General features: G+C 36.8%; 1 protein-coding gene across 1 annotated transcript in view; it reads left to right on the top strand.

Moving 5' to 3' along the window:
• The window catches only part of GPATCH2L (G-patch domain containing 2 like), a 67,291-nt gene that overhangs the window by 21,383 nt on the left and 31,216 nt on the right, over positions 1–14,692 (top strand). The window contains 5 exon segments of the mRNA XM_043987881.1: positions 3,141–3,220; positions 5,684–5,751; positions 6,830–6,883; positions 6,885–6,978; positions 8,388–8,473. Coding sequence (XP_043843816.1) covers positions 3,141–3,220; positions 5,684–5,751; positions 6,830–6,883; positions 6,885–6,978; positions 8,388–8,473 — 382 coding nt within the window.

Here is a 14,692-nt window from a genome sequence, read left to right as displayed (position 1 = left end):
CTTGAGCTTTGTACTTTTTTGTTCTTCCAGACCAAGGAGTTCATCAGTGTGAGGAACTTACTCTGCTTTTACCAATGCAGACCACTCATTTGTATTTTACAGCATCAGAGAGCTGATAGGGAGGGGTACTGAGAGACTTGCTTGTGGTTATACAGCTAGTGTGTTGGAGACAGGACTTAGACTAGTGCTTTAAGGCTCCAGGCTTTGCCCTTTTGTATGGTACCATGTGTATGGGATAGGTATTTAAGCAATGTTTCCTGAGTCGAAGAAACAGGTTCAGAAAGGTTGAGGTTCTTGTTTAAGGTCCTATAAATTAGCAATTGCCACTTTTACTAGAATTTAGGTTTTAAATTGGTAGTGTAGGGTTTTTTCCCTTATGCCATTCTACTTTCTTATCACTTACGAAGCAGCTTTTCTTAGTGAAATGAACATTGAACTGGGATTTGAGACCTGGCTTCTAGGGGCCACCTCCCCCCCCCCCCTTTTTTATTGGCTTCTGGTGAGGTAGGTGGTCTCAGGTAGGTCAGTTATTTCTGAGCCTTGGTTTCCTCTCATCTACAAAGTAAGGGGGTTGGAATAGATGTTGAGTACCCTTGCTGCTGTAGAATACTGTAACTGATTCTCAGTAATAAATCTATTAGTTTTTATGCAGCTCCTGATTTGTGTTCAGTACAGTCTTAATGTTTTACCTCAGAGATTTGATATAGTGAGTTTGAAGTATAATATTTGTAAAGCTCTTAGCACAGTTCCTGGCACATAGTAGGCACTTAATAAATGCTTATTCCCTCTTCTCCCCTTATTTTCCCTTCCCTCTCTAATCTTTCAGGAGCTGTAAAAGATCCATAGTTCAGTTTTACATGTAAAAGAATAGCTGTATATATTTCAGAACTCATGTATTATGTTCTTTAGAATAAGCACCTTGAAACACTATATACTTATTCTGGTGATAACTGCCATTACTCAAAATAGTTTCAGAATTCCTAATTTGGTATCGCTTTCAGAATCAGTTAAGGAGTCAGTTGTAATTTTATAGTTACATTGCCTTTTTAGCTCTCAATTTTTAATTTTCAACTTACTCTGAAGATTTTTCACCATTGAGACTATTTGAAAGAACATTCTGTGGCTCTGAAGTCAGTTCCAAAATTGTTATGAGCATTTGTAGCACCTCTGGAATCAATAGATTTTGACTTTAGGTTATGACTTTGAAGAGGATAATTCATTTGGATTTATAAGTTTTCGTATGTATTTACTTTTTTTAGGCCACATTACCTTGGAAAAATTTGCTAATAATTTTAATAGAGCAGCCTTCTATTTCTCTGGTTGTAATAGAAATTGAGGTTTTGGTAAAGGCTAGCATCAGTATTGCAGCCTGATTTGGGGCTGACTTTTTATTATATTTTTGAGTTAACAGACCCCTGAACTTTAGTCCCACATCTCTTTCTGTATTGGACTTTTTAAACTGGATAGAAACATCTCACGCTAACAATATCTAAAGCAGTATTTCTACCTCTGCAACATCCGTGGCATCTGAACCCATTTCTATTCACACAGCTACCATATTAGTGCAGGCCTTCATCATTTCTTTCCAGATTTATTGCAGTGGCTTCCTAATTGGGCTCCTAGCCTCACAGCTCTTCCCACATTAGTCCATCTTCCACATAACTGCCAATTCAGTATTCCTTAAAGGCAGATTTGACTGTGGCCCTCTTATGCTCAACAAACTTCAGTGGCTTCTTATTGCCTCTCAAATAATATATAAACTCCTCAGTTTAGCTTTTAAAACTCTTTATAAGTTGGCTGTAAATTATCTTTCCAGCTTTGTTGTATAGTACTCCTGTCTCATACAATATAATCTAGCCAAACTTGCTTTGTTTCTTTTTCATGCACAGCCTCCTTCATGCCTAGAATTTACTTTTCCTCACCTCTGCCTCATAGAATTCCTTTTTTCTTTTAAGATACAGCTATCATATATCATGTATCATATATCATGTTCTACATGAAGCCTTTCCTAAACTCTATCCCAAGTCCTCTCCCCCTTTTTTGTCCTCCCTCCCAAAATATTTTGTATATATTCTCTCTCTCTTTTTTGGGGGGTGGCGGGGTTTGGGTGAGGTAGTTGGGGTTAAGTGACTTGCCCAGGGTCACACAGCTAGTAAATGTCAAGTGTCTGAGGTCGGATTTGAACTCAGGTCTTCCTAACTCCAGGGCCAGTACTCTATCTGCTGTGCCACCTAGCTGCCCCTTTTATTCTCTCATCATCATCCTCACTACCACCACCATCATCATCCCATTAGAATGTAAGCTTTTTAGGGGGCAGCTAGGTGGCACAGTGGATAGAGCACTGGCCCTGGAGTCAGGAAGACCTGAGTTCAAATCTGGCCTCAGACACTTGACATTTACTAGCTGTGTGACCCTGGGCAAGTCATGTAACCCTCACTGCCCTGCAAAAAAAAAAAAAGAATGCAAGCTTTTGTAATGTGGGGATTGTTTCATTCTTTGTTTTTGTACCCTTATAGTTCTAGGATACTACTTGGCACATAGTAGGTGTTTAATAAATTTTTGTTGATTGACCAATTATTTAGAAAAAAATAACTTTATTATAGTAGAAACATGGCACAAAAGATACAGTGTTGGGTTTGGAAACAAGGAATCTTGGGGTCAGATCCCACTTCTGACACATATTAGGTGTGTGATCCTAGACAAGTCACTTAACCTCTAAATGCTTTGATAAGTCATATAAATATAATAATAATAAGCCAGGAATTATTTACATCCATGGGTTGTATTCTTTGTTGGTGAAGGTAGTTCCCCACACTGATGACATCATCAATTCTTTCTGCATATTTTGAAGATTTAGGATTTGGAATAGCTGGTTTGGGGATGAGCTTTATGGATCCAGTTTCCATGGCAAACTTTATAGAGTTTTGCTGGTACAATCTTCAAGGTAGCAAATATCTTCAATAAGTAGTTGGCTTTATTGAGTACTAAGACTGTAAGTTCCTTGAGGATAGAGGTGGTTTCCTTGGTTTATTATTTTTAAAGTTCCCAGCACGTACTATGGTTCCTTGAACATAGTACTTGATTAATAAATACTTGTTCAATTGAAATTGAATGCTGAGGTCTTTCCACTTTATTTCCAGGGTTCCATGCACGCTTGAATCGGCTCCCTGGAGCTGCTGCCCGATGCCTCAGAAAAGGACGAAGAAGGCTTGTTGGAAAGGTGATTCCCCTCAATGTATTTATTGGCCTAAGTAGGGTGATGATAATGTTACTTATTTTAGTATGTGTACCTATCATAATCAGAAGTCTAGCTGTAAATTAAGTATTCCCTATAGCTAATTTAGCATGCTTGTGTTATTTCTATTAGATCATATAACAGAGCCGAATTCATTTGGGAATGAATGGAAAGCCACAGAGCTTCAGGCCCACTTCCCTCCTCTGCCCCCTCACCTCCCTAATTTTTGTTTAAGCTTAATTCTCTTCTCTGCTTTAGGTAGAGAAAATATTAGCCAGCAGAGGATTTATTGTGAATCATTTTGCAGTTCAGACCTGTACTTTCCTTATGTTCTGTACTTTAGCTTACTATTGTGTTAACTTTGTTACTTGAAGTAACAAAGATCTTTTCTATCCCTCATCATGACTCTTTGTCTAAATTTATGAAGATTTCTCTGTACATTGTAGTTTTGACCTTTCATCCCGATATTTGTCAAAGACCATCAGGAATAATAACTGCTACCAAATGAGGCTTCAGGACTCTTTAGAGACATTTAGGACACAGTCTTAAATCTCTTACTTTTTTTTCTTTAAAAGCTTTGTGAGATATGTATTCAGGGCCAGAAGAATTGGAGTCCTAGTTGGCCAGAGAGAGTTAAGAAGGAGAGTTAGAAGCAGGAATATGAGGAAGATAATTGAGAGTGTGTTTATTTTCTGAAGTTTAAATGAACAAAGTATCAGTTTTTAAAAAAAATTTCTGTAGAGGTGGGGATTTTACTTTTTGTAGTCATACTCTTGTCCCCATTTATAGAAAGGCCATCTAGTCCAGCTTCCTTATTTTATATGAGGAATCTGAGAACTCGAGAAGTGTCATATCTCTCAGTTTGGCACTTTTTCTACTACAATACATTGCCTGGATTAATTTGTTAGAAGAAAGTCTACTTCTGAAACTCATTTTGTGGTCTTTAAAATGTCCCATATCCCTTTTGCTATGTTGGAAACATAGTTAGAGAAGTAGTATGTTAAGAATATGTAGTAGTGAAGGGGTGGGGCACACTTTCCCTTTTCACTTCTCTGTTTACTATATTTGATAGCTAATAGTCTCTTCTCCATCTAGCTAAGTTCATTTTAGTTACTGTAAGATAAGAGCTTTGAGCTGGAATGGAGTAAATCAGGCTTTCTTTAGCTAGGAGGGAACAAGAGTCTACTGGAAATATCTCTAACAATTTCAGATGAATAGGATAATATTTACTTGTTAAATTCACCTTCATCACCTTAAAGGGGTATTTGTCATTTACAGCAGAGGTCACTGGTCTACCCACCTCCTCCTATTTCCCCATCCCCTGTCCCTCTCTTCTCTTTTTCTAAATTGTAATCATAAATAATGAGTTTCATTCACAGCTCCCTGCCAGCGAGCTGCTAATTACTGAAAGTACGGCTTGTAATTTACACAGTAATAAACTGTAAATTTAAACATTACGGCACTTTAAGTTAATAATTTTTCTGCTGTAACAAATAGCCCATTTTTCACCCATCCCTCCCCTTGGCCCCCCTACCTCATGTGTGTCTGTGACCAGGAGGCATGGCCATAAGAGATGAAGAATACAGGGTGTAAAACCTTTTCATTTAGCTCCATTCCCGCCCAGAACCTGACCTCAAATTAATTTTCTATAGCAAATTGTTATGCTAAGATGTGCAGCTTAATACTTAGATTAATTCACCACATAGATGAACACACAAAATACTTGCCCAGAGACTGTGTGCACACAACAGGCTTATATATTTCTTGACTTTTGTGCACAGTTGACTTGTGCTTACCCAGCCTTAACATTTATACATATTTGTGCAACTCTTATTCATGTTATGTATTAGTATGTGCACACAGCCTAGTCCATTTGCCTTCACAGATACTGTAATGGATGTTCATGTTGAGTGAAGGGTGAGTTCTTCCTGTCATTTCGCTATATTCCAAAGATGGTGGTTCTGTGATCATTTACATTACTAGCCTCTGAGGCCTGTGTTGTTAAACGCTTAGGCTAAGGACTGATCAGTTTGTAGAAACAGGACCCATTTCAGGTTTTTGGGAAGGAGGGGGAGGAGAAAATGGTTTGTTTAGCAGGATACCAATATGTGGTGACTAATTTTAGCTGAGGCCTTAGTAGTTCATTCAGCTCATATCGTGAATGCTCACTATGTTCTAAGCACTGCTCTACGTATTTGGGAGGGATACAAAGATTCACAAGATAGCCCTTAACCTTATGGAGCATACAGTTTATCAGTAAGCAAATCAGGCCCATTGGAAACAAGTTAACCTTTGGGCCCAACTATTGACTAATGTCATTGACTTTGATTCTAACCATAGACGTAAAAAGTGAGGTGCTTTTCAAAAAGTTTGACAGAAAATTATGCTTTGCACTGTGTGTCAGTGTTTATTGTAGTGGTGACATATTTTACTTTTCTGTCTTTTTAGGAGACCAGCATGAGCACTTTAGGGACTGAGAGAGTAGGCCACATAATTAGTGACCCACGTCAGAAAGAGTAAGTACCTGGTTGGTTGATTTAAGCCCTGAGAAAGAAAAAGATCAAGAATTTCCTGTTCTGTGTAGGGGGAGGAAGGAAGGGGAATTTTTATAGCCACCAGAAATTTGTCATAGAAACTGGAATTTTAGTATTATAAAAGAGACTTTAGAATTTTAGTGAAATGTTCTTTAAAGCATTTGTCCTATCTAGAACACTAAACTATATGACATTATATCCTGTATAACTGTTTTTTCATTTCTAGTCTACTTTTCCTTGTTTTGCTTTTTAGGCATATCTGCTATTAAAAGGCAGCTGCTCTTAAATTTTTTGTACTCTGAACTCCTTAATGTTTTTCTCCTTTAATATAAATCTACAAAACTGATAATTATCTTCAGCTATCACCTTCACCTTTGCAAATATTCGATAAATATATATTGAGAGCCAACTAGATACTAGATGGCAAAGGAGAGAAAGCTACCAAAATGAATCTTGTTTAATATTAAGCAGAAGAGATTGCACACAGATTTATAGAGAAAGAATTTTTGTGCTAATTATTGGTGGTGAAGTCCTCCAGGGAACTCTGTTTTGAGCAAACTATTTGTTGTAGGAGGAATGTTCTCTTCTATCTTATGACATCCATATCCTGTAAATTATGCTCCACACAATATAATGTCTCTGGTATTTCCTCTTAGCATGGTAAGCTATTTGGTAGCTAGTTTCAATAGAATGTATTTATTTATCCAACATAGGTGCTATTCAATCTATAATAGTAGGCAAAGATGCTTATAATCTATGGTTAAGCTCTTGTTGACTTGGGGATCAGGTTGTTGGTCAGCAGTTTATTTGCATAATTTAGCAAATGGGTTCATTAGCAGGTTGCCCCATACTTGATTTTTCATTAGGAGGCTTTTCGTTTGAAAAGTTGTTTCCAGTGTGAAGCTTGCACATGTTTAATATTTCTTTCCCTCTCTCCCCCAATTCCGTCTTTTCATTTCCTTAATTTGTTTTCCCTGTATCTTTTGCTTTCTTTTTCTTTATCTTTTCCCTGCTTCTTGTATTTTGTTTTCTTCCCTTTTTGTTCTTTCCCTCCCTTTAGTTTCTGGTTACCATCAACAGGGAAGAGAGAGCGCAACCAGGTAAGTTGGCTCTTCTGTCATCTTTATTTTCTCATTTGGTTTCCTTTTCTTTAGAAAGAACAAAACGTTGACTTCTGATTTTCCCCACATTCCTGCCTGTTCGCATGAGGTAAGGAAGTCATTATCCATACATTTTGCTTTGCTATTCTAAGCATTCTGTGTTGCATGGATATTTTACTCTTAATGAATTATGTTATGTTTTAGAAGGCAGCTGTAGGTTGCTGTGGCTAATTTTCTTTTCAGTGTTCATATTGTGGTAGTTACTTTATTTTTTAGTCACTGATTCAAATCAGAAGTGACATGGTAATCAGTTACTTTGTTTTGATCTGGCAACAATGATATCATAGAATGAACTGCATGTAGATTTTTCCTGGCTGAAGCATTTCTGCTTTTAATTCTATGGGTTTTTTTCCTTCTAGTGATTAGTCTTACAGAAGAGAATATATAGTTGTGGAGGCTGATCAATAAGATTTCCTTATTTTCAAATGCCCCTATTGGATTTGGATATGTTAGTGAAATTGTTGCACTAATAATAGAATTGTATTCATATTTAGAATATGGAAAGTAACTTTTTTTTTTTGAAAGATACTTCTAGTTCTGGGTATTTTTGGGGAGGATGATAAAGTGATTTTGAAAACCAAGATGAAACTAGGCAACAATACAGCTTTCTTGAATTGTTAAAAGTAGTAATTAACTTGCTTTATGGTAAGTGTATCATACAGTACTTGACATTTGTATAACACCCTCTTTTTACCTTGTGAAGTAATTAGGATAGTAATAATAATAGCAATTGGCATATAGAACTTTCAAGATTACAGAATACTTTATATACATTATCTCCTTTGACCCTTACAACAACCATGTGAAGGAGGTACTACAGGTATTGGTTTTTGTTGCTTGTTAGAACTCATAAGTTTCAGAAGAGGGATTTGAACTGAGGTCTTCTTAGCTTCACATCTGGCACTCTTCAGCATTTCCATGTTAGTTTTTGGCCACTGTAAGGGCCAAAAAGTTAACAAGGCTTGCCCAAAATCACACTCCAAGTTAGTAGCACAGCTGTGACTAGAAGCTGGGTTTTTTGATTCCCTGGCTGTCCTATTTTCAGAACACTATATTGCAGATGTAATATCATCAAAATGATTCTCTAAGTTAGGAGGATAGGAAATAATAATTTACTTGTCTACTTGAGAATGAATTTGAATGGAATCCATGTTGATAGGCAAAACTGCCAGTTAATAGTACTTTTGCAGAAGATGCTATATCATCAATATTTTAAAAGATTTTTGGAGAACTCACAGAATAGACAAATATTCATTCTCTGAGGGAATTGAGCTAGTCATGCTACAATACTATAGCATAATGTTGAGCATTATGTAGCCTTACTAAATAGTTTTGTAATGGCATAAATGGTTGACATAGAGTAGAGAAAAGTGTTCTGACGGTGGGATTATCTTTTCAAGTTCAGGTTGTGTCTTTCAAGTGTGGCTTATTGAAATGATTTTCTTTTTGTTCTTTCAGTTCAATCCTCTTAGTCCCCTCTATTCTTTGGATGTTCTTGCTGATGCTTCCCACCGAAGATGCTTACCAGCACACTGTTCTGCCAGGTAATATTTCTACTCTTGTTGAGAGGCTCCTCTCATTTTCTTCCAGTCAAAAGCCTCATCTGCAAAGAATATTATTAATACTGTCTCTCCAGAGAGAGGTTCTCTTAAGGAACTAGATGAGAATGCTTCTCTTTTCACCATAAAGGTGAAGTTGGATAGTCAGTCTAAGGTCAGCTCTTAATTCTATGCAAATTGACACACCTGAGAACCTTATTAGTCAAACTGCTTGTTTATTTCAAACATATTTATTGTGTATGTATTATATATTCAATTCCTTGCATAGCTAAAAATTAGTGAAATACTGTTTGATCTAATGTCAAAAAGTCTGTGCATTTACTCATTTAATAATTTGATAGAGGGTTGGCTGGGCAGTGTTTGAAAAGATAAACTCTTTAGGGGCAGAGTCATTGTTACCCCATAAAGCTGTGACCCCAGTCATAGGCCTCTGATATACTGCAGAATCAAGTGGGGGAGTTGGGAAAAGTTTTTTGAAAGGAAAAATATTACAAACAGTTGTACAGAAAATATGAAAACTCTTGAGTTAGTGTAAACCACTTCTCTCTTAGCATTTACTCTGGATTTAAATCCTCAGTTTAAAAAGGCGATGTGAACTTTTGGTTGGGGCTTTTTCAGTTAGGTGACTATTGCTTTTATCACATGTTAAGTAAATCCTTCAGACAGACCCAGTGTACTATGCCATGACAGAAGCAAAATGGAGTGAATGGTTTTGTTGTCACCCTAGCTTTGCCAATAAGGTTATACAATGCTGAATTAGTATCTGTGCCTTTATTTGGCTTCCCTATTCTCTTAAAAAAGCTGTGCTGCATAGCAGCTTGTGTTTTTTATCTGTATAGCTCATTAGTCACATCATTATCTTCTGTTTCTTGCCTGTCAGTACTGGTGGCTAGGAGTTGGGAACATGAAGAAGTCTAGGCTGTACTCGTGGGCACATTAAACTATAGAGAAACACTGTATATTGCTTTATATATTTGGCATTGGCTGAAAGCTAAGGAGAGTGAATATAGATGATGATATCTCTATTTTTCTCTCACTCCTAAATAGCATTCCTTTTTTGTTAATCATTTGATAACCACACATGGCCTCTGTGAAACCTTTAGAAAATGTTATTGATAAAACATTGAACCTTCCAGGCCATCTCTTACTTTCCTGAAATAATGTATATGCCTTTTCTCTATAGGGTCTTTAAAGGAAGAGGTTTCTAGCCACTGAAGGACTTTTCCAACTGCTCTTGTGGCCAGAGAGACAGAATTCAGTATCAGTCATTGGGACTGTGGACTTCAGGTGTAGGAGGAAGAGAATTTTTTTGGGTACATGCTTAGCACTGTGGAGAGCTGGTCTTAGGAAAGAGCTTTCTCTTTTTTTCCCTGCCTCATTTTGTATGTAGTGGGGAAAGATTTCATTCAAAGCATCTGGGCAGCATTGGGAATTTCACACCCATCATTAGAATGGTTTTCTTGTGTGTGTGGTGACTGTGTTATCATTAGTGGTATAATTTTATTTTGCGAAGAGAGAAGTGTTTCCTGTTTTATCACAGCATTCCCTGAGGACAGTTGGTGTATTAATTTGCTGTATTGCCTCCTGGCTGTTCCCAGGCTGTTTTCCTCTTCATCTTGGAATTTTTAATGGCCCTGGTGCCTCTTGGGAGGAATGCAAGGAAGAGTACCTCAGGGAGTGCTTCCCTTTTTTCACATGCCTATAATTACTCTCCTTTAAGAGCACAAAGAATTTGATAATCATGCTTAGGCTATGAAGGTTTCCTCCTTTCAGGCTGCTGAGCAGAGGCAGTTCCTGCATGGACAACTTTAATTCCAATTTCCTAAAAATTTGACAACTGTAAAGGTTCTCCAACATCTGCATAACAGATAGCATCGTGTAGCTATACAGCTACAGTGTAGCTTAAGGATCACTGATGATCTTTGTGCATTCTTCAAGTTGTTCATGGAATGGAATGTCAATATTTTTGAAAAGATAGTGTCTGCTATTTTGTTTCAAAGGAAAGACTTAATGAACATATTAATAAAAATTTTAAACTGATATCCTTATCACGTCAAATAATTGTAAAACCACTTGAAAATAATAACAGGTGAAAATGGGTTGGGAGAGGGTTTGGTCTGTGGATTTTTTCTTTAAGAGATCTATAGTTTATTTTGGTTTAAAAAAAAATGGGGAAAGTGCTTTGATGTACACTTATCTCCTGGTGCCATAGATGCTTCATTATCTGTGACAAATATGCTTCATGTCTTGATCAATGAAGGAAGTCCATTTTATAGCAGGTGTTAGCTGTATAGTATACTTTGTGTTTTTAGGTAATCACAGTTCCTTATAGGAGATGGTATGTTTCATATAGTAATTTTGAATTCTTGTTTCCTTTTGTTCTTTGAATTAAAGATTAATTTACATTTGATTTAAAGCCTAAAGGAGAATATTTTTTTTCAGTTCAATTTGTTGCCTGTCTTTGGTTGACTCTTTAACTTCTTAGTTGCTTGTACCATTATACAGTGGTTACAGTGCCAATAAAAAGGGATTGGGGAAGTATTTGATATTATCCATGTAGGAGATGCAATGATTGGTATTTTGAGTTTAGAAGATCTCTATTAAATATGGAAGTTCTGGGTGGTTTATGTTGAATAGAGCCTTTTCATAAGGGTATAATAAGAAAACTGGAGAAAAGAATATCATTATACTTAGACTGTATTTGCTTAAGAATAATGGCATTAAAGAAGGATAGTCCCACCCTGCCTGGGAAAATAAAAAATAAGACCATCACCCACCTATCTCTCTATGTTGAAGAAGAGATAGTCTTAATTTTTTTTCTTACTTTGTGAGTGGTCCATTGTTTTATCCAGATCAGTAGCCCTTTTAAGTTTGCTGAAAATTGTATAGCAAACCTTTATTGACTCTTCCATTCATCTTAGCCCCAAAATCACAAAGTTCTTACCTTATGTAGACAAACTTCCTCCTTTGTAAGGTGGCATGGTTGGTATTCCTCTCAAAGAAGCCTTATGTTTCCAGTTTTCGCTGAATTGCAGGATCATACATCTAGAGCAGAAAAGGACCTTAGATTATTATCTTATCTAGTCCTTTCAGTTCATAGATAAAGTACCTGAAGCCCAGGGAAGTGAAGTGACTTGTTCAGGGAAGGAAGTAGCAGAGTTGGAATTACAGCTCAGGGCCTCCAGTGTAAGTTCAGTACACTTTCTGCTGCCCCACGCTGCCTCCTTTAGTTCCCTCAATCCTCTGTTCACAGCCAGCTGCCAGACCTGGTAAACTCACACAGTGCCTGGAAACTTGTTTCCTAATTGGTTTGTGAAGAGCTCTATATCTTCAATGACTGACTGACTGACTTTAGGCCATTGGCTGCTGGCAGGACCTAGAACATGTCTATTACTTTTTTTTTTTAAGAATAACTTTGTGAAACGTGAGAAGAAATATAATGAATGCTGTGTCTTAACTTGGGTATATTTTTCTTATTGTGTTCATGCAAGGTCATATTTTTTCAGTGCTAAAAATGCTGATACATGATTTTTAAACCTTTTTTTGTAGATTATTTTGCTTGGTCATGTTAGTAAAACAGTTATAATGCCATGAGGGTTCTACTTTTTAAGTGTTTTTGAGATATGTACTAAGTTGTACATATCTAGCTTACAGGAAATTGAGTATGAAGTAAAGCAAAACCATAATTGCACTCACAAATACTAATTTCTTATATTCTTCATAACTGATGACTGACTGATTCTAGAAGTCTTTTTTTTTTTTTTTTGTGGAGCAATGAGTGACTTGCCCGGGGTTACACAGTAAGTGCCAAGTGTCTGAGCTCAGATTTGAACTCAGGTCCTCCTGAATCCAGGGCCAGTGCTTTATCCACTGTGCCACCTCGATGCCTCAGGAAGTCTTCTTGATGGAATGTAAGATCATTGAGGGCTAGGACTCTTTCATTTTTGTCTTATCCTTGCATAGAGCCCAACACATTGTAGGTTCTTAATAAATACATGAGTTTTACAATTTTTTAAACACTTGTAATGTGCTAGGTCTTGGGGATACAAAGAAAGTCTCTAGATTATGACTGGTTGGTTAAAACAAAGGAGACCCACCTGCATGTGAGACTTGTTGGGTTTGATAGATTCAGCTTGTTGGAATTACAACAGTTTGTTATAGTTACGGTTTGTTTTTTTCAATATCATTTATCCTCTATGTATTTTGTTTGTACATAGTTGTTTGCCTGTTATCTCCCTCATTAGACTGTGAACTCTTTGAAATATTGTCTATCATTTCCTTTCTTTCTGTACCTAATACTTAAAACAGTGCTGAACACATAGTAAGCATTTAATAAATGCTTCTTGGTGTGAGTTTTTTTATGCAAAAGCTTTTCACTTTCATAATTGAAATTATCTTGTTTATATTTTGTGATTGCCTCTGTTGTGCATTTGGTTAAGGATTCTCCCCTAGCCTGAAAGGTACCTAATTAGTTATCTTCACTTTTTAAAATAAGACCATTACTATTGAAGTTCTGTATCTTTTTTGAGTTTATATATATATATATATATATATATATATATATATTTGGCGGGCAGTTGGGGTTAAGGGACTTGTCCAGGGTCACACAGCTAGTAAGTGCCAAGTATCTGAGGCCAAATTTGAACTCAGGTCCTCCTGAATCCAGGGCCAGTACTTTATCCATTGCGCCACCTAGCTGCCCTAATTTTTCATTTTTTAGTCATGTAACTTTACATAGTAGGCTCCCATAATTTTTTATTTGCTGTGATTTTGTCCTATTTTTAAGTTTGTTAATTTGATTTTCATCTCTCTTTTTAATTAAACTAAAAGTTTATCAGTTTTGTTATACTTGTCTACAAGGGTTCTTTCATAGACTTTTCAAGAACCAATTTTTAGTTTTGTTTATTATTTAAATTTTTAGTTCTCTGTTTTCAATCACACAGCACCATTTATTCTACTTTATCCCTTTAATATGTCAGGCAGTGTGTTAGGCACAGGAAATATAAAGCCAAAAACGAAACAATTTGTATTCTCAAAGAAATTTTATAGGGGGAGGCAACCTGTACATATGTTATCTATGTATAATACAAATACAAGATAGTTAGGGAGGTGTAGGGCACTAACTGTTGGGAAGATCAGGAAAAGGTGGTTGTTTGAACTGTACCTTGAAGGAAATGAGGTATTCTCTAAGGTGGAGTTAAAGAAGGAGTACATTCCAGCTTTTAGGGATAGCTATTCAGAGGCATGGAAATGGTAGATGTAGTGCCCTTTGTGAGGAACAGAGACAAGGCCAGTTTGGCAGGATCATAGATTGTAGTCAGGGGAGTAATGTATGAAAAGGTTAGAAAGTTGGTTGAAGCTAAGTTGAGAAGGACTTTAAAAACTGAACAACAGTTAATCCTTGATTTTAGTTAGAGTTAATGGGGAGCCCTTGTTTATTGAGTAGTGGAGTGACATGGGTCAGATTTGTGTTTAAGGAAAATCACTTTGGTAGCTAAGTAAAGAATGGATTGGAATTTAGAGAATCTCAAGGCAGTGCAATCAATTAGGAGTCCGTCTCAGTAGTGTAGTTAAGACCCAAGGAAGGCTTGAATTAAGATGCTAGATGCATGAGTAGGGAAAAAGGATCAGATTTGAGAGACATTGTGGAGATAGAAAGGATAAAATTTGGCAATTGATCAAGTATATGGAGTGAGGAAGAATGAAAAGTCAAGGATAATACCATCATGGTTATGAATCTGGGATACTGGGAAGGATGGAGGTGCTCTTCAGAAATAGGGAAGTTTAGTAGAGCAGTGGGTTTTGATGGAAAGATAATGAGGTCTATTTTGGGTGTACTGAATTTGAAAAATCTTTAGAATATCAGTTTGAAATTTCTAAGAGCAGCTGGTGATATAGCCCTGGAATGTGAATCTGGATATGAAGATTTGGGATGGTAACTAAACACATGGAAACCAATGAGGTTACTGAGACAGAGTGTAGAGGGGGACTAGAAGAGTGCCCATGGCAGAGCCTTAGGTACACACACGGGTGTGTTTTGGGGTAAGAGACAGTTAAGGGGTGTGATATGGATGATGAGTCAGCAAAAAAGACTGAGGAGAAGTCACATGGATAGGAAGAGAACCAGAAGAGAGTAATATTACAGAAACCAAGGGAAGAGAGAAGAATCCCAGAGGAAGAGGGTAGTTAATAGTATCAAATGCT

Source organism: Dromiciops gliroides, chromosome 2 (assembly GCF_019393635.1).
Source record: "Dromiciops gliroides isolate mDroGli1 chromosome 2, mDroGli1.pri, whole genome shotgun sequence".
Taxonomy (NCBI): Eukaryota; Metazoa; Chordata; class Mammalia; order Microbiotheria; family Microbiotheriidae; genus Dromiciops; species Dromiciops gliroides.
Note: the sequence above shows the minus strand (reverse complement) of the source record. Positions and strands in the feature narration are given on the sequence as shown.